We start from the raw sequence: 22434 nt of genomic DNA, 5'->3' as shown, positions 1-22434 counted from the left end.
GATTTCCCCAGAGCTATCGGGCATTGTTTTTATTTGTTTTCATCTGTGCATGAATTTCTTTGAAATTACCCAGCAGAGCAATAAGAAGGGATTGTTTTTAATCTTTAGAGATGATAGCATGCTGTTTTGCGTCAAGGACATTCAAAAACAAAGCATCAGATAAACTGTATCAGGAGAATTTTTTTTTTTTTTTTTTTTTCAACCTCCAGGCTTTTCTGAAAATAAAACCCATTCTGCATAGAGCTTGCTGTTGATGAGGCATCTCCAGGGTTGTTTTGTCATCCCGGTAGCATTAACACCTCTGTGCTCAGACAATTTGTGTATGTGCGTGTGTGCAAATGTGGCAGCGTTGTGCTGAGAGCCGCGGTGGAGGGCGGTCATCGTCCTGCAGCGACAGCTGGACCTGGCCTTGAGCCAAGAGGAGCTTAACACAATCAGAAGATTTGGGCGATACCGCCTGGATTTTACATCACCTCCTGCAGAAGAGGGTTGCTGCAGTCCAAATTCAGCGCTCCCCTTACCCTAGTGCTGCACAAAGAGCTGGCTTGAAACCAGGCGGTGTGTTTGTTGTGTTACGCAGGACAACGCAGTGGACGACGGGGCACCTGCCATCCAGGTTTCAGTTAATATTAACAGCAGTTATTTATGTAGCTGCAAATCTCCCATTTCTCTCATCCGAGGTCTCTTCTGCAATATCCTTCTCTGCCTGAATGAATGAGGTTATAAAACACAGTAATTATAAATCTCATTGACTGCCTCGCATTCAAGGGCGTGTTCCCTCCAAGCATTGCTGTGAAGCGTGTTACCCAGGAGACTGTCCTGTGCAATTCAAAACAGCGTTATTCTGACCCAGTGAGCTCGTTGGAGGGGAGAACACTTGAGATGCTGACCTGCTGCCACAGTCCAGTAAATGCATTTTTCTCATTTTGCAGCAGGGCAACGCCGCAGTACGACAAGACTGGTACGCTCAAATATTCTTTTGAGGATGACTTACATCTCAGTGACAAGTGCTGGGTCGCTGCAGATGGAACAGGGGAGTCCAGGATTGCAGTTGGGAACCAGAAGCCCTGCTGGCATCCTGCACAATTTCAACAGCCTTCTCTGAACCTTTGGTTTTCTCAGAGCTTTCTGTCAAAACCTGAAGTATCTCAGGCAGTATTACACTGTATCAGTAAAACCCTTTATTCACATGTCCAAGTCGGGCTGTGCTACTAAGACAGGCTAAGGAGAATTTAATAAGTGACAGCTGGCTGTTCTGCCTTACACTTGCAAGCCATAGCATGCTTCAATACCATCCTTTCCCCATCGATCCGAGCATAGTCAGAGTCTGTACAGGTGCTTTCCTCAGGGGTTTATTATCAGCATCAGTCGTGAAGCCCTACAGTCCAGAGAATACACAATGCCCTGCCAATCCCCGCCCTCTGAAAGGGATTGTAAAACCTGAGTAGTCTCATCCTCTCAAAAAAAATAAATAAATCCCTACCTAAAAACAAAAAACATGAAAAGAAGGCTCTTTCCAGAACTGTGCAAGCTCAAAACATGGCTGTTGCCATCCATTTTCTCAATTACTGTCAGTTTGCAAAAGGCACGCAGTGCTTTGTGGTAGCCTAGGCAGATGCATCATCTCTGTGCTCGGTAGGAGAGGGAGCTGAGGTGCAGCGGAGCCGCTCCCAGCAGGTGCACAAGCCAATTGAGTTTAATTAGAAACATTCTGCTGAAAATGTAAATGTTTTACAAGTGCATCATCCCCATCAGGGGCTGCTGATGGAGCCTGTGTTTTGCTAAGGCTCTGACACACCAACAGCTGCTGATGCCCCTCTTCCTTGCTCACTGCAGTGCTACCCGTGCACATGGGCAGTGGATTTATGTCATGCTCCTGCATGGTATGTCTTTTCTACACCACCGCTGCCTCCTTGGGCATCTTAAAGACACAGGCTGGTTCATCTGCCATCACAGTGCCGCCTTCTGCCAGCGCAGAGGTAGACCCACCTCAGTAGAGCAGAAGGGCTTTGTGAGTCACAGGAATGGATGCAGGGGTTGTGCCACTGTCTAAACATCCCCTCCACTCCATATGGATTTTAAAAACTTGATAGTGTTTGTGATTGTTTGGGGTTTTTTTTTGCTTCGGTCTGTGAACAGCACTGAATTGTCTCTTGTGTCTGTGTCTCTGTGTGACTGCAGGAGTTAACCAGTTAATTACAGTCAGTCAGTTGAGTTTCTCCACTCTCCTCCTGAAAATGATGAACAATTGATTTTAGCTTCTTTCTTGACAACCCAGTATTTTTCCTCAGGCAGTTCTCAAAAAATTTCTTCTCCAAATATGAAAGCTGTCATTAGACCAGCACCAAGCTTCGCTGCCATGGTGTAACATGAAATAACTGGTCTGTAGCACAGGCAGCTCTGCTTCCATTTGAGCAACAGGTACTCTACAGAAATAAATTCGTATTGGATTTTGGTTGCTAATCATTTGAAGGCAACCATTGGTTCTGGAGAGGCTGCAGCCATTTTTTCCATTGTCTTCACGTAAGTGATGGGCTTGTGAAGCCATATCTTCAAAAGGAGGTGTGTGGATGTTTTAAGAAATCCTGGTCATGATTTCTATAGATAATAGGCTGCCTAGAGGCAGTCCTTTAATAAAAAAGGTTCAGCTATTTCTTCCCATGCGTGGCTTAGACAGCCCTGTATTGCTTTAGCATCAGTCAGAGCTCATATCTAGCCATGTTCCTGCCAAATAGTGGCTTCCATGGTGCTTTGTGAGGGATGAGGGCTTCTCCAAATGGTATTGTGCAGCAAGATAGCTTCACTGCTGGGTCAGTTCTGTACAAGCCACATGTGCGAAGATTTCTGTAAGAATAACTTCTTTTCTTGGTATGCCTATGATTCAATGAGTACTTACAAATCTAAATAGGAAATATTAGAGTATAAAGCTGAATATCTTAATTGTATTCTAACAAAAACAATTGCTATTATATTTCAGTTAAGTAGTTTAAGGTTAGGTTTCCATCTATAAAAGAGCATTGTATCACATTAGACATCTAACAAGCTACAGAACTACAGCCAGATCTGGACAAAATATGCTCATGGCTTGGATGAGTAACAGTTCTTTTCATGCTTGACTTCAGAAAGATGGCTGCTGTAGAAGTGTCTGGTGTGCTTATTACATTACAATTAGCAGTTGTTCCTGACAGATGTCCACATCAAAAAGCACTGGTTGTCTCTTGATAACAGTTTCAGGGATACTGTAATAAAGTAGCTCAAGCCATTTCCGAGAGACATTGTCCTCTGCACCAAAAGCACAGCCTCGCTGCCTGGGTTAACAGCAGGGAAAGTCAGATTGCAAATCAGTATAGCAGAGAATTTATGTGGAAGTTTACGTCATTTCTGACACTACAGAAATAAAAATTGCACTTTTTTGTTGGATAGATCTCTTAGCCAGCGTAGACAAACCTGCTGAATTTCAGCATTTTGTTTACTAATGAAATATATAAACAATGTAACAAGAGACACTATGCAGATGGACATTGGTGGTATTGCCTGTCTGGGGTTGGATGGCACACTAAGCAAGGGAGGGGAAAGGAAAGATTTGTAAAGAAGGGGACAGTGATATAGCAGCACCTCATGTGGCCACATTCTAGTGAACAGAGTTCACAAATTCTCTTATTGCACAGCAATAGCATGTCCCAAAGCTTCTTAAAATGTTGCAGCCAAATAAGTTGTATCATTCAGATAAGTCAGGGGAAAAATACATGTTCTACGTTAGTACTGAAAAGAATGCAGTGCAAACTGTGACCTAAATGAATTTCTCTGCCTGTGATCCAGAAGTCTGTCTTTTAAACCTTCCCATCATGCAGCCCACTGCAGTTAAAAGGAGGGCTTTTTGCCCCGAGGTATGGCTGCACAATGATACGCTGCGGCTGGCAGTGTGAGTTTGAAACATTTGCTAACAGGCAAAGGTCTGTGGGAGCAGACATGAGACTAGCAGGTGGGATTTGATAGCAGAGAGTTTGTGCAGCTGCCAAAAAATCACAAGCCAGATGCTGGAACTGAACACATGCTGCCTGATAGCACGATGTTCTGGGGAAAACAGCAAGGCTACAAGTGCCTGCCAGTGAGACCAATTTGATTTTGTTTCCACTGCTGCCTTACCTGGTCCTTCTCTTGTTGTCAGATAGGTCAGAATGTCTCCTGTGCACAGGTAAGTGTCTGGACATGGAGATGTACAGCTCTTTTTCGTTATCATGTATCCAAAAAGTGGCTTACCAAATCAGACTCTCTCTCTCCAGAAACTTGCTTAAATCCCTTACTTACCATCTGCGTTTCCTTCTCTCTTCTCAGCAGGAGCTGCTAACTCTCAGCTACCGATTCTCCTCACACATTCATTCTGCAAGGTACATTTCTACTCTTGCTCCTCAGATCATGCACTTCCCCAGACACTGATCTTCCTTCCTTTTTCCTCCATCCTTGCTTCATTGTTCTCTGAAAAGCACCAGCAGAGAGTGTGAATGCACTGAAACAAAAGCGAAGCAGCAGCCCAGTTCTCTTTTACCTACAAGCACCCTGATCAGTAGGAAGCTAGGACCAGCAGTGTGTCCGATCCAGTAAGGGCACCCACTGACCGACCAGAGGCTAACCTGCTCCCATACCCCTTAGTATGAAGGAGCTGGGCAAGGCCAGCAGCTTGCAAACCAGGCTAAGCACTTCACCCTTTCTGCCCAAAGGAGGAATTTCCTAAAAATACATGTCCTGACATACCACTGAGCCACATGGCACAGTGAGTGCAGTCCTATTTTCAGCCTGCTCTGCAGGGTGACATAGCTAGTTACACCTCCTCCCAGAAATGGCACGTCAGCGGTGCAACACTTGCTGGTGGACCATCAGCAGGACTCCTGTGGGACCCTGCTGTCCACTGGAATTCCCTGACAAGCAATGGCATGCTCGTTGCACACAGATCAGTGGTTACAGGAAGTATCCCCCAGGCATGCTGAGTGTCCTTAGGACAGCTGCCTCCTGCCTGTCCTACAGCAGTGGTACTGTGCAGGTCACAGGGAGGTGGGATGCTGGGCTGGGGAGGAGAGAGGAGCCATGGTCACAGCTACTTCTTGTCTGGCCTGAGAGGAGCTCTCCCAGTGCATGCGATGCCTGCCTGACACCCACCTTTTGCAGCTTCACCAAGCAGTACTGTGGTAAAGCAATAATATTTGGCCTTGGAGATGGTCAGTAGCATCCTTCCAAACCATGGCTGATTAGCAGATTCTGTTTTCCCAACACTGAGGCTTATTGCAGAATCCCAGGAATGTTCCTGTGCTCCAGATATCCCAAAATAACTGCTCTGTGCTCTCCGTGGGGAAAAGCAATCCTTAGAGCAGCATCTTAACTCTTGTTTTTTTTTTTTTCTGTGAAGCCGCTGAGCTTGAGGGAGAGAACTTGTCTTTGTGTCTGGCCCCCGTGGCTCCCAACAGGATAAGGGAGTATTTTGGACGCTCATATTAATAAGTTTGTATGTCAACTCACTCACTGTCCAAGGAATTGTGAACACTTTGTTCTCTTTGTTTCTATTTGCTGCTGAAGAAAGCTTCCTCCTCCCTGCATATCCAACTAGTTAACTGGCAGCTTCAGCAGCTGAGCCATTGGAGCAAATCCCTGTCTGTGCAGCAGGATCCTGGTCCCCAGCACCACTTAACAGAGCTGTTTTGCAAGCCTGTTGCCTGCTCTCTTTCTCCACAGTTGCCAGGTTTCCTTCCTCCATCCAGAGGAGATACTACAGCCATCACAAAGTGATAAGTGGTTCTCTGAAGCCCAAGCCATCACTTAGACACACTGAGTAGCCGTTTCCTCTCCTGGGGGAACTGCGCATTTCCCTCATCAGGTGCTCGGGGTTGGTGGAAGGAGCAAAAGTGATCCATTCTGCAAGCACAGATATGTCAGCAAAGGTCCATTAGTGGGAGAGCTGGTGTTCTGCTTCCCTGAGGTGAAGTAGCCTGGTTCCAGGGAATCTGTAGCTCCTGTTTATATGTGGCAGTCACTTGCGTTCCTTTGTTGGGGTAAGTTATTCTCCATGTCCCTAAGGTGCTCATTACTGCATTATTCAGGGTGAGTTTATATATCTTGGAGACCGCAGTGAATTTCTGAAAGACAAGTCTCAACAGTTTTTCACTGATCCCCTCTTAAATGTGTGCAGCATTTTACAGAAGACCCTGAATGTTTCTGAAATCCCTTGAGTTCTTGGAGCGGTTCATTCACCTGTGGAGAACAAGACTTGCATTCAGGCCTTAAGATGTTGTCCTTGGCCTGGTCGCTCTCTGTAGCCTGTTCTGCAGTGGATGCATCTCTGCAGAGCTCCATCCTGACCTTCCAGAAGATTATTAGCTTTCACTGCCATAGAATCATAGAATTGTTTGAGTTGGAAAGATCTAGTCCAAAAAAAAAAAAAAAAAAAAAAAAGCTGTCTAGTCCAGCTCCTCTGCAGTGAGCACAGACATTTACAGCTAGCTGTGGTTTTCCATCTACAGCTGTCTAGAGACCATGTAGCTCTTCTGATCAGTATTGCCCTCACAGTGTCTTTTGTGAGATCAAGTTAAAGCCTAGAAATTGTAGGAGTTAAGTTGCTTGTCTACAGATGAACTCACAAATTATACTTTGGAAGGTGCTCAGGGAATTATCAGGAGGGAGAAGGGATGGAACTATGCTTCAACCTTCAAACACTGTTTTTCACAAACCAGGAAACCAGTTATAATTAGTTTAAATTCTGTGCTATTTAGCTGCTGTTATCACACCAAAGACAGAAGAGAGTGATAGACTGTAGTACTCCAGTATATAAAATAGCATGTACTGCAGTCACAGAATGTATTTCCTGCTGGCAGATAAGACACAGCTCACAAAGTGGGACAGGAGCTAGCAGGAATCCCAGGTTTTCTGCAGACTGTCCCCCTACACCGAGCTGACCACAGTCAAGAAGGAAGCAGGAGTTCCTTCTTGCCAAACAAATGGAAACATAAAAGTTTCCAGTGTCACTGGAACTTAACATTACGTGTAATACTTAGCAAAAGGCTTTGATAATTATCTTCTCAATTAGTTTCTTCACTCAGTTCTCTTTTGAACATGTAAGAGAAAACACAGCTCTCTGTAATACAGCAAAATCTCTTTGGAAGGTCATAATTTTTGAGACACATTGGGTTCAGGTGGTAGCTGGACATGCTGCTGTTTGGGTGGGAGGCACCGGGGTGGTGGGGGGAATTGGGAGCTGGCACACAGCAGCACGCTCCTGCCCAGCTCTCACTCCATTTCCTAGCAGCTACGCTAGCCTAGCACTGGGTCTGCATTCCCAGGCTCCAGCCATGGTTATGCAGAGGATGTCATTAACAACTTGTTATCCCAGAGACCGCCAGTAGCAGAAAAATAAGCAAATTAAGTTTTTGTTTTTACATATCTCGGCTCTCCTGCCAGGAGATTCTGCTGTAATCTGCATTGGCATGCTGTGGGCTTGGATCAGCCGAGGTCTCAGTGTGCTGCACCCTTCCCTGGAGACGTGCTAAGTGCAGTGCTTGCTCTGGCAATTGGTTCAGGCAAACTGTTCTGAGGGACTGAGCTTCACAGGGACCCACAGCAGAATGGAAGCTGCTGTGTAGGACCTGTCCATGACCTGTGTTCAGACAAGATTTGGTCTGTCCAGAGAGGCAACGATAACAGACATGGGAACAGAACACAGGAACCTGCTTGCTGTCAAATAGAGGTACAGGATCATTCACCCCAGGGGGAAAGTGTGCTCAAATGTTGCCCTAATTTCTTTAAAACATTTGCTAGAAGTTAGTGCACGCACCCTGGTCACGGAGAGGCAAGTTCTGTCCCCTTCTCAGTCTGAGAGCATTTAAGCCTGGGACTTCTGCCTCCCAAAATGTGAGGCCTGTTCCCATTCTCTGAACTGTTTCTGAATATTGTCAAATTACTTAGCTTGAAATGCATTGGTAACAATGAACTAGAAGCAGTCTAGAGCAACTGCTTTCTAGTCGAATGCTGTAGCCAACATTACCTACTGTCAGCTTCCTGCACATATATCTTACAGCTTTTCTCTCATTACTGGGGCTGATTGAGATAGATGGTGCACATTTTGAAATACTTGAATGTACTTAGGCTGAGTCTCACTAACTTCTGCAAGGCTTTCTGCCAAGGAAGTGGGGTATCAGTGTACACTGAAGAACAAAGTTGGGACCTTAAATTATGAATTACTTGTTATAAATTTCTGTCAGTTATTAGGTTTGGACCTTCTTGTACATACTCTTGCAGACAGCACTGTGAGGAGGAGTCCTCGAGTCCTAGCTGATGCTACTGTGTGCTCTACTGCAGCATTACTATGACAACTGCTATGATCAGGGCTTGGAGAAATCTTTCCTTCTCTAGGAAAAAGGTGTGTGAAACAAGTGCTGCACTCTGTTAGTCTCAAGCATGTGGTCAGGACATCCTGCTAGATTTCATTGCTTGCTTCTTCATCTCCATGTAGGTTTCTCTGAAGGAGTAACTATCCAGAGAATATTCTCATGCAGCAAACAATTATTTGAATGAAGTTTAAGTGATGACAGTCCAACAAGGCAGAAAAACATTACTGTCTTCATGCTCCCTAGGCTTGTATGAGCCTCCCTGTGAAGAGATCAGAGCCTCCTGGTTTGAAATGCTGCCTTAGGGTTTGCTTTTTGTGTCAATAAATGTTTTATCACATCTAAGCTTCAAACATTGTACAAACATCCCTGCTAACATTTGATGAACCTAAATAGAGGCGGCCAGCCTGGGCAGGAGGCAGCATGTAGTGTGGCACTGTGCTTCCCTCCTGCATGGGTTGGGGGCTTGCCATGGCCTTGCTGAGGGGCCCTGTGCAGGGCTGTCTCCTCACAATCATGCACTGCCTTGAAAAACAACATGGGCAAGCTAAGGAAGGGCATGTTCCTCTCTTCACATTGTCGTCTCTTTGGATCTTCCATGACTCTTAGTCTTTTTTGTCTCCCTCGTGATGCTGCCCTGCCAAACGTTAATGCTACCTCCATATGGTTGGTTTGGCCCATCTGATGGGCCTGAGACATCTCTGCCTTCCCTTGGCTGGGCTGTCCTTCTTGATGCTTCTTGCAGTCTCATCTCTTCTCTGGGCCCACCCTCCTCCGCAAAACAAAACAAGGCTGAAGGGAGGTGTGGGCAGCAAGTAGCTGCCTGTCCACCCTTGGTGTCTCAGGCACCAGACCTGAAATCTCCAGGTCAGATCTCCTGAGTTGATCCCACAGACAGTGCATGAGTGCTACAAATCATGGTGTAAACTCAGGTGTCTGTTTTTCTTAGCGCTGACCAGCCCTCCCCCCCAGTGTTTCTTCATTTTCCCATTCTGTTTGCCATGTTTTGCCATGCCCAGCCTGCCTTCATCCCCTCCTCTGCTCTGTCTGACAACTGACACAAAGCACTTCAGCATCACTGGCTGACAGGGGATGTGGTAGCTTCAGTGAGGGAGTCAGAGAGGGGGAAGGCAGAGCAAGAAAGGCTGCACTCAACAAAAGAGACAGCAGAGGCACTGGAAGAAGAGCTTCTTCCTCCGGATTTGAATCTGGTCACCCTTTGTCACACAGCAAATTAAGATGCATTTGGTAATTCAGTGCATTTGGCGAGCAACCCAGACTGCTCACACAGCTCCATGTATTCCTACAGTGTATTTTCAGAGAATAAAGCTCAGATTTACAGCTCAGATTCACTACAGCCTGCACTGAATCAGCAAAATGGATGGTAGCTCTCCTGCACACTGGCAGCCCCTGCGCGACTAAGTGACAGCTTAACAGAAACTTACTGCACTGCTCACAGCTGAGAAAAAAATCCTGGTTCCTCAGAAATGCAAAGATCGTGAGTGCAGGGGGAAAGAATGAGGAGAAATCAGCTGGTTGCACGTCTGCTCGTGTTCTGGGACCTGAGGTTTTCAGAGTTAATCTCCATCATTTTCCAAAAGGATTGTCTGATATTTCATGGTTTATGCAACAGATTTTGCTTTCAACTTACTCTGATTGCTAAATAATTACAGAAGTGTCTGTTGCCCTGTAGCAGTGCACGTTTTTCCTTTACGTGAGGCTGTTATCAGCAAGTGCCAAATGCATCTTGAAAGGCTCTTTGTAGGCATCTGCTGAGTAAGCACACTTTTGACTGAGCCCTTTTCTCCAGCATGCCCAGGTCTTGCCAGCTGCTAATTACCCTCATAGTAACCACTACTGACATGTCCATATTACAGACTGTAGTAGGCACTCTGTAGGAAGAACACCTCATTTACCTTGAAATCCATTAACTAGTGTACTAGCAGTACCCAGCAGCAAAGTCTGCATTTACTCTGGTAGCTTGTTAGGGTATTTAGACAATAATGGACCGCAATATTCTGCTCAGTTGAGAAAAGCAGCAGAGACAGTTAACTTTGGAGTTTAATGCTCATGAAAAAGAGAGAAAGAGAAATTGCATTCAAGGTAATTATTAAAACCAGTATGTAAAGGACAGTCTAGTCCTCCTATGCACATGGTCCAAAAAAGAGATAACCATGCCAACAAAACAAAGAGCAGCCTTCTTGGAATGAAAAAAAAATATTTTGCTGGATGTCTTTTTCCAGTGCAAGCCAGAGTACAGAGGAAAGAACAAATAAATCTGTGCCACCTTAGTGGAAGGAGAAACGCTGCCAAGACTTGAGAGAACTCCCTGCTGCTCATCAGGTGTTTGAGCTAAACATTTGCAAAGGAAGTTTTGACTTTCATTACTAAAAATAAACTCCTCCTTGTGCATGAGGCTTGTTTTGTGGTCTTCCACAATGTCTTTTCTGAACTATTTTGTGGGAATTTTACAAGCTAACAGCTTCTAAGGAGGTTTCTTGAAAACTAAGAAAATAAAGGCACTGGTCTAGAATTTTAAGACCTAATGAATTAGGACTTCAAGTGGGAGTTTTGTTCATTTTCTACATTAATAGAAATTGAAGAAACCTCGCAGTTTTGCTCATCTGACTTAGACTGAAATATGGGTCTCCTCTCTCAAGTATCTATTTCTGGGTGAGTATTACATCACTGACGGCAGTGAAGTCCAGTCCAGTATCTTTATATGTGGTTTAGTTTATGTTTGGTTTGGGTGCAGCTGAGATCTGAAATACCTCTGGAAAAGTTTCCCAGGAGCACCTCTCCTGTGATGAAATTAAAAGAATTAATGTAGGCATCCAGCTACCAGTGTAAGGCACCCTAAATAAGATGACTAAATTCGCTGTCTCCATTCTGCCTTTATGCACTGCTGGACTGTGCCAGTTTCATTTTGCCATCGCCCTTCACTACAAATGATTTTTCTCCAGTTCTTTCAGTGCCAGCTTTTAGTCTGGCTTGAAAGTATAACCTTCACTACTCTGCCTCTTGTTTACAAGATTTGAAGTATGTCTTCAGACCTAAAGAAGAAAATAATTTAATCTGCACAAGTTGCCCTCAGGCCCCCTTGAGTGAATTAGCATTCAAGCTCTGTACAGCTACATTAATGCACCTAGCACATGAAATGCCTACGTGTGGTTAGCAGAGGACTGGTGCGAGCCCTGCTGACATTCTGCCTACAGGAGCTCAAAAGCAAAGTAATTGCCACACACCCTTTGGGCTGGTTGGTTTTTGGTGTTGGCTTTTTTTGTTGGTTTGTTTTTGTTGTTTGTATTTTGTGTATTTTTAGTTGGTTGGGTTTCTTTCGCACTTACGTTATGCTTGAGTTTAAAAAGAAGCTGATCCTCGTTGCCCCTGAAGGTCTGATTCAGTGCTGCCAACACTGATGGAGAAGACCATGCTTAGAGGTGCTCGCCAGCTTTGGGAGGAAAATAACTGGGCAAAACCAGAAGTGCCAGTGATAGCCAGGAGGTGGCAGAGGAGCCAGGCCACTCTGAACACTGGTTTCTGCATTCATTTGGCAAAATCGCAAGTACAGACCAAAGCAAGACAACAGAACCCAGCCCCACCCTCCCTTTCCAAGAATAAGGGGATGGATGAAACCCTTAATCACTTTCCTGCTTGTATTTGTACTAATTGCTCATCTTCCTGAGATCTGACTTTATGAAATTATGCATGCACACCAAGCAGATGAGTTTCCATAGAAACTCAGGAACTGAACTTTCATTAGAAAAATCTTGTAAAAAAATATCTTCCAGATAAAAATGCAAATTGCCTGTCAGTGGGTGGCTTTCTGAATTTATATATCAGTTTTTTCTTTTGCACTGTAGGCAGATTCCAGCTGGACCTACATAGCAACAACATGCAGGCATTGTTTATAACAAGCCAGACTCCATGGGGAAATAAGAAATTCAGTAGCAAGGAGAAGCTCTCAAGTGCAAATACCTTAGGGAAACAAAAAGCTGAAGTGCTCAGTGCTGTGTGTTAGTGAGGCCTGGGGACGGTGCAGCCTCCAGCTCTCTGAATGCTGGTGACTTGCAAGGAGCAGGGGATAGGAGAAAGAGAGAAGAAGCCCAAATGAAGAAGCTCTGCTGCAAATAGAATTAATGATGTTCAGTCTGTGCTTTAAACACCTAGCAGCATCTGCCAGTTCACTTAAGCCTCATGGAAAGGCTGACAGTGTCTGCTGCTGTTCACTTGCAGTGGAGGAGTATGTCTAAATTCTAAATATCTAAATGGTTTGGTGCCACTTGCAGCCTGAGTTGGGGAGCAGCCTGACTTCTTGGGGTGAGGGCTTGGGCAGACTTTGGCCCAACCATTTGTGCATGTCAGCAAGCAGGCATATTTAGCTCGTTTAGCAAAAGTTTTCTCATGTCAACGGGAGTCCTTCCACTGGCTTTGGAGAGCCTGAGACCACCCTCTCTGCAGATTCACAGATGTTTTTGGAATTCTTGAAAGCCCTGAATACCAGCATGCGACATTCACATGCTCTGTGCTGCTGGTGGGCTGTGCTTCAGCATCATCCCCAGGTGAACGTGGTGCCCGGGTTTTGCATACAGCTCCTTCTCCCAGTGCTGCAGGGACCACTGGATGAGGAGATCTGTCCTGCTCAAGCACAGCCAAAATAAGATGCCGAGTCCACACTGGGGAGCCATAGAAGGAGCCTCACCGGCTTCTGCTTCCAGTCCACCGCGGGTGCTGGAGCACACAAGGGCACCGAGCTGCACGAGCACCGACGGAGTTTTACGAGGAGGTGGATTTCATTCTGGCATTGCTGAGAGGCGCGAGATGTCAGTTAGGGAGGGAATTCCCCTCCTCATTGGAGAGGGATGACAGGCAGCAGCTGCATGGGCTTGCAGCCGGTGTGCCGGCCGGGCTGTGGCCCTCTGGGAGCAAGGGGAGACTGTGGCAGGCCCAAAGGGCTTGGGCTGCTCGGTGTCAGGGTGAGGAGAGCGGCAGGGCCCTGGCCACCAGAGAGCAGAAGCAGCTCTGCTCAGTCAGCGCAACGGGAAGAGCTTTTAGGAAGAGTGGTTTTGTGGTTGAGGACAAACATGAGCTGAGATAGCTCCTGTCTATTCTTGGCTCTGCAGCAGACTTTCTATGGCCACATTACTTTCCCGTTCTGTACCTCGTTATCACTGTCAAGCAGGTGACTCAAATTATATTTGAACGAATTCCTTCCAGTCTGTCATTACATGCCAGTGATCATTTCCAGGCAGTTACCTCCAGGGAAACTAACCTGTCCCATGGAAGCATCTCCCTTCTGCCCGTGTCTACTTGCAAGAGAATTCTATCTGTGGCCTCGCTGTTTTCCAGCAGAGAGAGAAACCTGAAGGGAAAACATCCCCACTGAATCCCTGAATTGAAGTTTGGTTCTGAATTGAATATTCAAGTCAAAGTTATATGCAAGAAAAAGGCAGTGAAACTTGCCACTGCATTTGTATATTTGATCAAACACGTGTTTCTTAATTTTCTCTGGTGAAGCAGTGTTCTTCTGTCAGTATCACTGATATCACTGGCTAGCAAGCCTTAGTCATGCTAATGTACTTTGCAGCTATTGGCACTTTCTGAAAAGCAAACAAAACAAGACAAAAATCTGCATTGATTCTGAAAGTACCACCATTCTTTCATCAGAAATTTAGTTTGGGTTCTAGTTGCGAGAGTTTTTGGGTTTCTTACATCTTGAAAAGTAAGTGGACCCATTAAGGGCAGAGCTTATGCTTCTCTTTATATATGTATGACTGACTGTGTCCACCTATGGCTTAGTCTCAGGAAAAGCATGAAGTCAGGCAGTCATCTCCCTTTACAACATTTCTGTGTTGGCTAAATAAAATTATACTTTTGTATGAAAAAGATTCCCAATACTTGCTATTTGATTACTGCACTAATAATATTCATGATACCATCCCTTGAGTTATTCTGGTATAGAAATCTTTGAATTGGTGAACTCTTAGACTGATATACCAATGAAAGGAGCGCATGTATACCCTGCAGTCCCTCAGCCATCATGGAGGACTGTTGTTTCTACGCAGGAGATGGACAACAGAGCTGTGAGTTCAAGCACCGTATAAAACTTGATGCTAAGAGAGACCCTTACGAGTTTTGAAGTCCCATTTACTTGCACTGTGGTGGTTGCTTTGGCAGTGTTGTGGGTATTTGATGTGCCCTGCTGGGACATCCCTCACCCTGTAGGATGAGGCCTTTAACCACACCCTACGTGAAGCTGCCCAGAGAGGTCACCTCATAGTGGTCATGGCATCTGTGAGGGTTGCAGCACCTGAACCTACTGAGCTCTTGGCAGGCAACATGAAAGTGCTGACAGCTTCTTCCACTGGCCACATCTGGGTGGGACTGGTGAGGCATCCATCCTGGTGTGTGCACCTTGAGGAGGAAGCAAAAGAACGCCACTCACACATTGTGGCATGCAAAGCCCACGTGACCATCTGGGCTCAGTGAGGCTGAGTGCTGTGTAATTAAATGGGAGCCTGGCTCATTAGATGCTTTGTGGGTTCAGACGCATCTATGAGAGCCCTATAGGAAAACATGTTCTTCCTACCACTTCTTTCATCCTTTACCTCCTGTTCCTTCCAGATGGTTACACCCACTTGTGTCTTTTCTTACCCTAAGGACAGCTTTTTAAACAAGGTTCCTCTGTCCTTCTCCCCCACGCCGCTTTAGGCTCTGTATTGGAGTGCAGCTGATGGGAGGACGGAGCCCCGGTGATGTTACAGCCTGCCCCTGGAAGGGACCTCATCCCTCTAGCCCACTTTGTGCTGAGGAAAGGACTTGCTGTACGGTCGGGCTGTGGGAGCTGAAGGACTTTACCTCCGTTGGATTTTCCAGACATGCAGGAGTTAATTTAGCTACTGGTGTAATTGAACCTATCTGTGTTCCTGAGGATTAGAAGCTTGTATACAAGGGAGGGATGCTTAAAGGGCCTGTAGCCTTTCCCCACGTAACTGGCATCATGATGGATATCAGTATACCATACCAATATGTGCTCTCCCACTAACACAGCAGGAGTGCTTGCGGGGCTGGATCCATTGCTGCTTAGTCTTCACAGCTGTTGTTTTAAATTACAGAATCAAAAGGATGACCATCACAAAAAGCAGAACTTAAAAGCTGGCTGCTCCCCTCATTTCTCCTGCAGTGCTGGGAGGTCCTCCTCAGATGGCAGGGTGCCTGCATGCTCGGGACTGCCTGGCCTGCTGGGAGCGTGGGCTCCTCCTGTGCCAGTGCTGTTGCTAACCACTCGTCTCTTGTTTGTTGGCAGGGCCTGGTGCTGAACAGACTTGAGCGGAGGGAGTTGGCACAGAAGGTCCTCAGAGATGCCATCCGGATCCAGAACACCAGCCACAGGGCCTGGAACAGCCTAGGGGAGGTCTTGCAAGCTCAGGGGAAAAACGAAGCAGCCGTCGAATGCTTTCTTACTGCTCTGGATCTCGAATCCAGCAGTCCTGTCATCCCGTTCACTGTAATACCCAGAGAGCTCTGAAGTGTCTTCATTCCATGGACAAACACTGAATAAACAAACAAAAAGATCTGCAGCGAAGAAACTGGATTCAACAGAAGTGCCACTGTAACCTGGAATTGAGCAAAATAATTCTAATGTGGGGCTCAGGGGAACATGTTTAGCTGAGACGAGCCTAACTGCAGAGGAGTTTGCAAGAGGCAGAGAGAGATAATGCCTTTTTTTTTCTTTGCAGATGCCTGGTTCAAGTTAATAGCAACTTATAGCAAGACTTATTTCAAAATGTTGGTTTGAACTGATTAACTGTAGAAAAGCTCATGCTGGAATACAGTTGTTCAAAGCACTTGCACCTTTCAGTTTTCATTAAGGATAAAATCCCAAATCCAAAGATAAAGCTTCCAAGCCCTGAGCTAAAGCCGGACCAGCTCTGAGCAGGAGTAAGTGCACCAGCAAATGTACCAAGGTTTATTTAAGCACATGGCTGCCTTCGCACAGACCTGACAGGATAGGAATGACAATTAAATCATAGAGACACGCAGTATATACCATTTACAAAATTATTTCAGCTATTATGATTGTCTTTCCTGCCTTGTCTTACATGCTGCATATACTCAGTATATATTTATATATATTTAGTGTGGCATTTGCCTAGATCAATTTAAATTAAAAATGCCTTTTTTTTTTAATAGAGCTGCTATAGCAACACAATTCAAAAAAGCAGAAAGACCAAAGACCCATTTAACATTTGTCCTAGTGTTAAAGGCATGTATGTATCTCCAATTACATTTTTATTGAAAGGCCTCTCTTGAAGTATTGTAAACTCTCTGAACTTCATTGTTGTTAATCACCTATTCCATCACTTTTAGTGAGGAATGAAGTGATTACCAGTGTTTAGTGCCTGCAGTTTGTGCTCTGCTGCAGTGCTGTCCCTGGCACTATACACATTCACATCTGCCTTCTCATGATATAACAGGTAGCAGCAGTCTGTTCAGGGGAAGCATGCTGAAGGCAGCGTGCATATATGAAGAACTGCTTTTCTTCTACAACCAAATGCTTGGATTTTCTGCAAGCATTTCACATCAGAGTCAGGGAGCTGCACCTTCAGTGGGGCGGGCTGATGCTGAGCACCGTGTCAGATGAAAGAATGATCTTAGAGCTGTCTGAAGAGCTCCTAATCCACTTGCCTCTTGCTGGCTGGCATGGCCAGGCTGCAAGGCAGCTGCCTCACCTCACGCTAAGCTGATCCGATCTGCACAGCCCTGTTTGACAGGCCTGTTGCCCTGCAGCACAGCACACACGTGCCAGCCCCACAGAAAAGGGGATGCAGAAATGAGCTGTGGGTGCTTTTCTATGCAAAAAGCTGGGGCCAGGTGCCCATTTCTGACCAAAGAATGTTTGTGACTTTTTCTTAAGTGGGTTTGCACTGAAACATGATGCGTACAGTAGTTCTGTCCAGTATTGTGGTTCTTTCCAGAAATCATTATATCCTCAGGCAGCAAATGAACAGGAGTTACTCTTCCAAGTCCTGAAGGCTCAGGAGCAAACCTGACATCAGCCATTTTTACAGTTGTTTTGGAGCTATGTTACCCAGCCACATCACTCATTTGCAGTAGCACCAGCAGCAGAGGAAGGAGTAGGTGTTGAAGTACCACAATTAAATGGATTTGTGAAGCCAGAAAGACACAGCAGAGACAGATTTTGCTGTGAAGGATGCTCTGAAGTTGACTTTGTGCTACAGGTAGGAGAAGAGAGTGCCATTGTGGACATGGCATGTAAATCGTTATCGAGGTGTTTTAAACCCAGTTTCACTGCTCGAAGCAGTTTGACTCGAAGTAGTAGGTTTCAGTAGATATAGATAGATTGGTATTATAATCCGATACTTATTTCTGGTCCACAGTTCCAGCATGGGAGTGAGCCTTCTGTACAGCACAGAGTCACTGTGGTCTGACATCACCGCTCTGCTTTGCAACATCTGTCTGTCAGGCACTGCCATAGTAACGCCTGTGTACCAGACAGCCATTTGAGTACATGCTGTGCATGTCTCTGTGACCGAGGAGCTGTTTGCAGAGGTCTGCAGTGCGTCCAGTTCGAGCCCTGGCAGGAGGTACCCATTTTCCCAGCAGCAGCTGAGAAGCAAACTCACAGGCCTCGTTACTGCTGCATGCATGGTTTCCATGCAGCCACCAGTGTCATGTATCTTACCTCCAAAGGGAGCTCTGGCTTGATGATATTTAACTCCACAGCAGTCACCTTCCTGGGAGAGCTGAGTGGTGTGCACCAGCCATTGGAACTGCAGTGCTGAGAGGCTGTGCTGGAGGTGTGGCTAGGAGGACATAGCTCCCATCAGCAGCAATAGGAGCTACACTGCTCAGCACACCACAGCCCCTGTATCAACTGCAGGCAAAGTTCTGCCTCAGTGCTGTGTTTGGATTCAGCCCTGAGATTTGCTGGACATTTCCCAGCAGGTACGAAGCACGTTCACTGGAACTGTGTTGACATTGCTGGTACATTTCTGTATACTTCTTAATACTGACATGTTTAGAGCTTGAGATCATGCTGACCTGAGATGCTCTGCACAGGGCAGGAAAGAGGGTGGTATTTACTGACTTGTAAGTGTTTTTAGATAGATCCTGTATTTGTTCTTTGCTCATACTTCCAGGTACAGAAAAACAAAGACTACAAACAAGCCTATGTATTGTAGTATTTATTTATATAACAACATTGGTATATCTAATGGATCCGTTTCTCTGAGGTGATGAAATAATACTCCTTTGCGTAGCAGGAAACCCAGCATCTTACTGCTCAGGGTTTTAGACTAAGCACATGAGGCTTATATCCCATCCCTCATCAGAATATTGCAGATGATTATAAATAATGGAAGTTTAGGGAACAAGGGAAGTACTGATTCTGGAGCCTTAGCCAGTCCAACAGTTTTCTCATTAGTTTGTAAGAAGGAGAGTAATATTGTATCATTGCCTGAAGGATGCAGGTAGATCCCAATCCCTTTCCCCCCACTACAAGGCTTTTTTTTTTCTTTGAGTTGGCAGGGTGCACACAAAAAGAATGTAATTAGCTCCTGTTTTGCTGTTGCACAGTGAAGGAGCAATACTTGGCATTGCCTTTAATCAGTGAGGTTTGCATCTGGTCACAAAAAGGAATCTGCCTGTAGGTGGATGAAAGGAGAAGCCCCACAGCCAAGGAGCAGCCCCCTCGCTGCCTTAGCCCCCATGAGCTGGCACCAGTTGGCGGTGTCTGTGAGAATTCCCCCAGTGGAGGCCCTGCCCTCCGGTGTGCTCACTGTGCAGAACATGGCAGCACTGCCATATTCTTACACTGCGTGAGTACCCCAATCCGTTTCTATTGGTAACAGTTCACGCCACTGATTATCACAACGTTTCAGAAGTGCTAATTATCTTTTCTTGGTAATGACTAATAAATCCAAATGGAGAACAGTCCTGGAGGGTGTTTACTTTAAAATTCACTGGCTGAGAACCAAAGTAGGCACGGCACTGACTGCTGCAGCTTGAATTGCAGCTACTTTATCCCTGAGAAGTCCCGTCTTTGGATTTTTGGAGAGCCTTGGTAAAGGTGGAGCTTGGCTATTTTATTTCATTTTAGTGACAACAGGGCAAGAAGCAATCCTTTGGGGTGAAAAGAGATCGCTGACATGATCTTTTTTCCAACCAAACCCACTGAGATTTGATAGCTGCAATTCAGCCGAGGAAGGGAAGGCTCCCCAGAGCAGTGGTAATTGCCTTTGGCTGCATTGTATTACAGGCACACTGGACAATTATGCAAGGAGTGGGTGTAGCTGCAACTCCTCTCCCTCCCTGTTCCCCTTTGCTTTTGCTGACTGAACCAATCAGCCAGCCAGCCGTTCCCTTAGCCTGGCTGCAGGCAGTGGTCTCTCAGATACTAGGTTGTTGTTTGGTTCTGCAAGATGTTAGCTCTTTCTCCCCCCGGAAACATATCAGTCTGTAGCTGAAGGCACTGAAGGGGACCACAGCATGACACCATTGCATAGCACTGAGTGCTGGCTCAGGAGCCTCTTTGACCCGGACAGAGAGGCAGAGTGCCTTTGGCACGTAAAAGGTGTTTCATACTCAGCAGTGCCACCCGAATACTGTTAACATGGTTGTGGCTGTTGTTTTTCCATGTAACCTAACATTTTTTCTTGTTGTAAGACACTCTCACCAGATGAATAAAACTGATCCTGTGGAAAAAAAAAAAAAAAAGAAAAAAAAAAAGAAAAGCTCCTAGTGCACAGTTATTTCCTGCTGATTTCAGTACTTCTAATATATTCATTCCACTGCTATTTCAGGCCTTATGAAACAACTATTTGGTACATTAACTGGAACCTAGTGTGCCCAGCAAGTTACCAGTTGCAAAGGGCATTTTGGCCTACACCCTGTAGTTCATGGGAAAGCTGAGAATGAGCATGCAAGTAGACTTCTTTCAGAGAGGACCAGAGCCAGGAAAAAGGATCATTGTGGCCTCAGTGTTTGAATTTATGCAGATTTAAGCAAGCATCATGCTTTTCTTGTACTTATTCCCGTAAAAATAAACTCTAACATCAAGGTCATATGCAAATACAGCGCCATCAAGTTTAGGGGCTCACCTTACTTTGGCCATGATGCCATTAATCATCCGTTTGCTACAGTCAGTTACTCCTGTGGCTGTTTGGAAATAACTGTCTTCATTCAAGAGCTTCCAGAGCATTCACACATCAGTCTGTTGGGCAGGCTTCAAAGGGCCTTCTTAAAAAGCCAGGGCCTTGGTTTCATACCTGGATTAAGGGAAGGGATTTTGAAGAGCAGTTCTTCATAGCTGGCTGCTCCGGGTTCTAAGTGCATTCAGTACAACTCAAGCAGGACAAAGTTTCTCTACAGCAACAGCGGGGTTCAGTCCTTTGGTGGTTGCGACAAAACCTTAAAAACTGGAAATTGAAGTCATTGATTACATAGATTTCTCCAAACTGGAAAGACTAACTCAGATACTGTGCTGGAGTCCTACCTGGTGTGACACAGGGATGTTCAGCAGTTCCATGAGCAGTGAGGGAGGCGATGGGAAGCACTGCTGCTGCCCATATGCTCACTTGCACAAAAGCAGCAACATTGGCTCTGTCTTCAAACACATCCCTCAGGAGATGCCACATCCCCCTCAGTGTGCCTGAGCCACTCTGTGTAACAGAGAAAATAAAATGCTCATAACCCACTGATCTTTAAAGACTGCTACTTGAGAAGGTAGAAGTAGGTACCTATCGCTGGTTTGTGTATTTGTCATTTGCAGCCACTGTAGCATTTAACTGAGCTCTGGCTGTCCAACCAATTTCTTCTGATGTCATTTCCAAAATTAAGAGCCGCATCTCAAAGCCAAAAACATCACAGGTCCACCAGTTGAAGGGCCAGACTCAAAGGTTTTCTCAGTGCTCCAGGTCGTGCAAGTGTTGAATTATGGAGGAAGTACCCTTGCAGGTCATTCCTCTAAGTCTGCTTAGCTGACCCTCTCCAGCTCTGATCCTGTGTAAAGCTGGTGTAGCAGCTGGATCCTTTGGCTGGAAGGTAAGCAGGTAGGCAGGCCAGGATGGGGCCCTGGGCAGCCTGGTTTAGCATTAAACGAGGAGGTTGGTGGCCCTGCATGTGGCAGGGGGTTGGAGATTCATGATCCTTGAGGTCCCTTCCAACCCTGGCCATTCTGTGATTCTGTGATTTTGTGACAGAACATCTCACATTTACAGAAATGACATACGGAGACGTGTCCTAAAGAAGCAAAAGAGGAATCACGAAATCGTAAAGAAGAAATTTTCTTTACCGAAAATCTCTCGCAGAGGCAGAGCCCAGCATTACCAGCACTTCTGACAGGAACACACAAAACCAGATTGTGGAGCAGATCCTCGATGGCATCTTGGCTGCAAAGGCTGCTCTGAACCTGAATTCTCCTCCTCGCACCACGGCTGGGGAGCCAAAAGTATTGTGACAGCACCAGGACCACTCTCCTGCAGCATGCCCATGGCAATGCCACTGCCGCACCCGGCTCTCATTAACTTTCAAAGGGCAGCACAGTCCTTGAAGCAAGGATCCATTATATCATGTGTGGCAAATCGGATATCTTTTTCATTAATGCAGCTGCCTGCGCTACCAGACTTATGTCTGGAAACTGGCATGTTCACAAATTAATCAGCAACGAGCAGTCCTCTGTGTGGCTGTGCCGTGAGAGAGGCCAGCACGCGCCGGCTGAGCGCGTGGTGCCGGCTGCTGTTTCAGAAGGACGGGAGTTCAGGGCTGTAGTGATTTGCTGGGTGGTGTGGGTTAGAGGTGGTTCTGTCAGTGTATGTGACATTGTCTGGAAGGGACAATTAGCAAATGGGCCGCTGCCACGCGAAGGGGTGTGCAGCCCTGGGTTCCCTTCTGAGCTGACAGCAAAGAGAAATTGGAGCTGTTATCTCATGTTTCCGAAACAGGAAGCTGCCAAACCAAGAAAGCAACTAATTCATTTCCCAGTTACAATGGTGCTGCTCTTACACCTCCTTGGAGGATGTGAAGGGTTTTTCCGAGGGCAGTG

The 22434-nt window shown here is 45.9% G+C and overlaps 1 protein-coding gene across 7 annotated transcripts in view; it reads left to right on the top strand.

Annotated features, from left to right (window-relative positions):
* TTC7A (tetratricopeptide repeat domain 7A) overlaps window positions 1-18559 on the top strand; it is a 160807-nt gene extending 142248 nt beyond the window's left edge. For 5 of the 7 annotated variants that reach the window (XM_042812210.1, XM_042812129.1, XM_042811968.1 and 2 more), the window contains one exon: window positions 15676-18559. In XM_042812210.1, the coding sequence (XP_042668144.1) occupies window positions 15676-15897 (222 nt within the window). In that variant the 3' untranslated portion in view covers window positions 15898-18559. The remainder of the gene's footprint in view (window positions 1-15675) is intronic. The other 2 variants (XM_042812290.1, XM_042812045.1) reach the window with 2 other exon arrangements.
* The last annotated feature ends 3875 nt before the right edge of the window (window positions 18560-22434 follow it).

The sequence above is a fragment of the Centrocercus urophasianus genome, unplaced genomic scaffold (assembly GCF_019232065.1).
Source record: "Centrocercus urophasianus isolate 14NV4802_14NV808 unplaced genomic scaffold, USGS_Curo_1.0 seq_10, whole genome shotgun sequence".
NCBI lineage: Eukaryota > Metazoa > Chordata > Aves > Galliformes > Phasianidae > Centrocercus > Centrocercus urophasianus.
The sequence above is the reverse complement of the archived record's forward strand: the minus strand, read 5'-3'. Positions and strand labels throughout refer to the sequence as shown.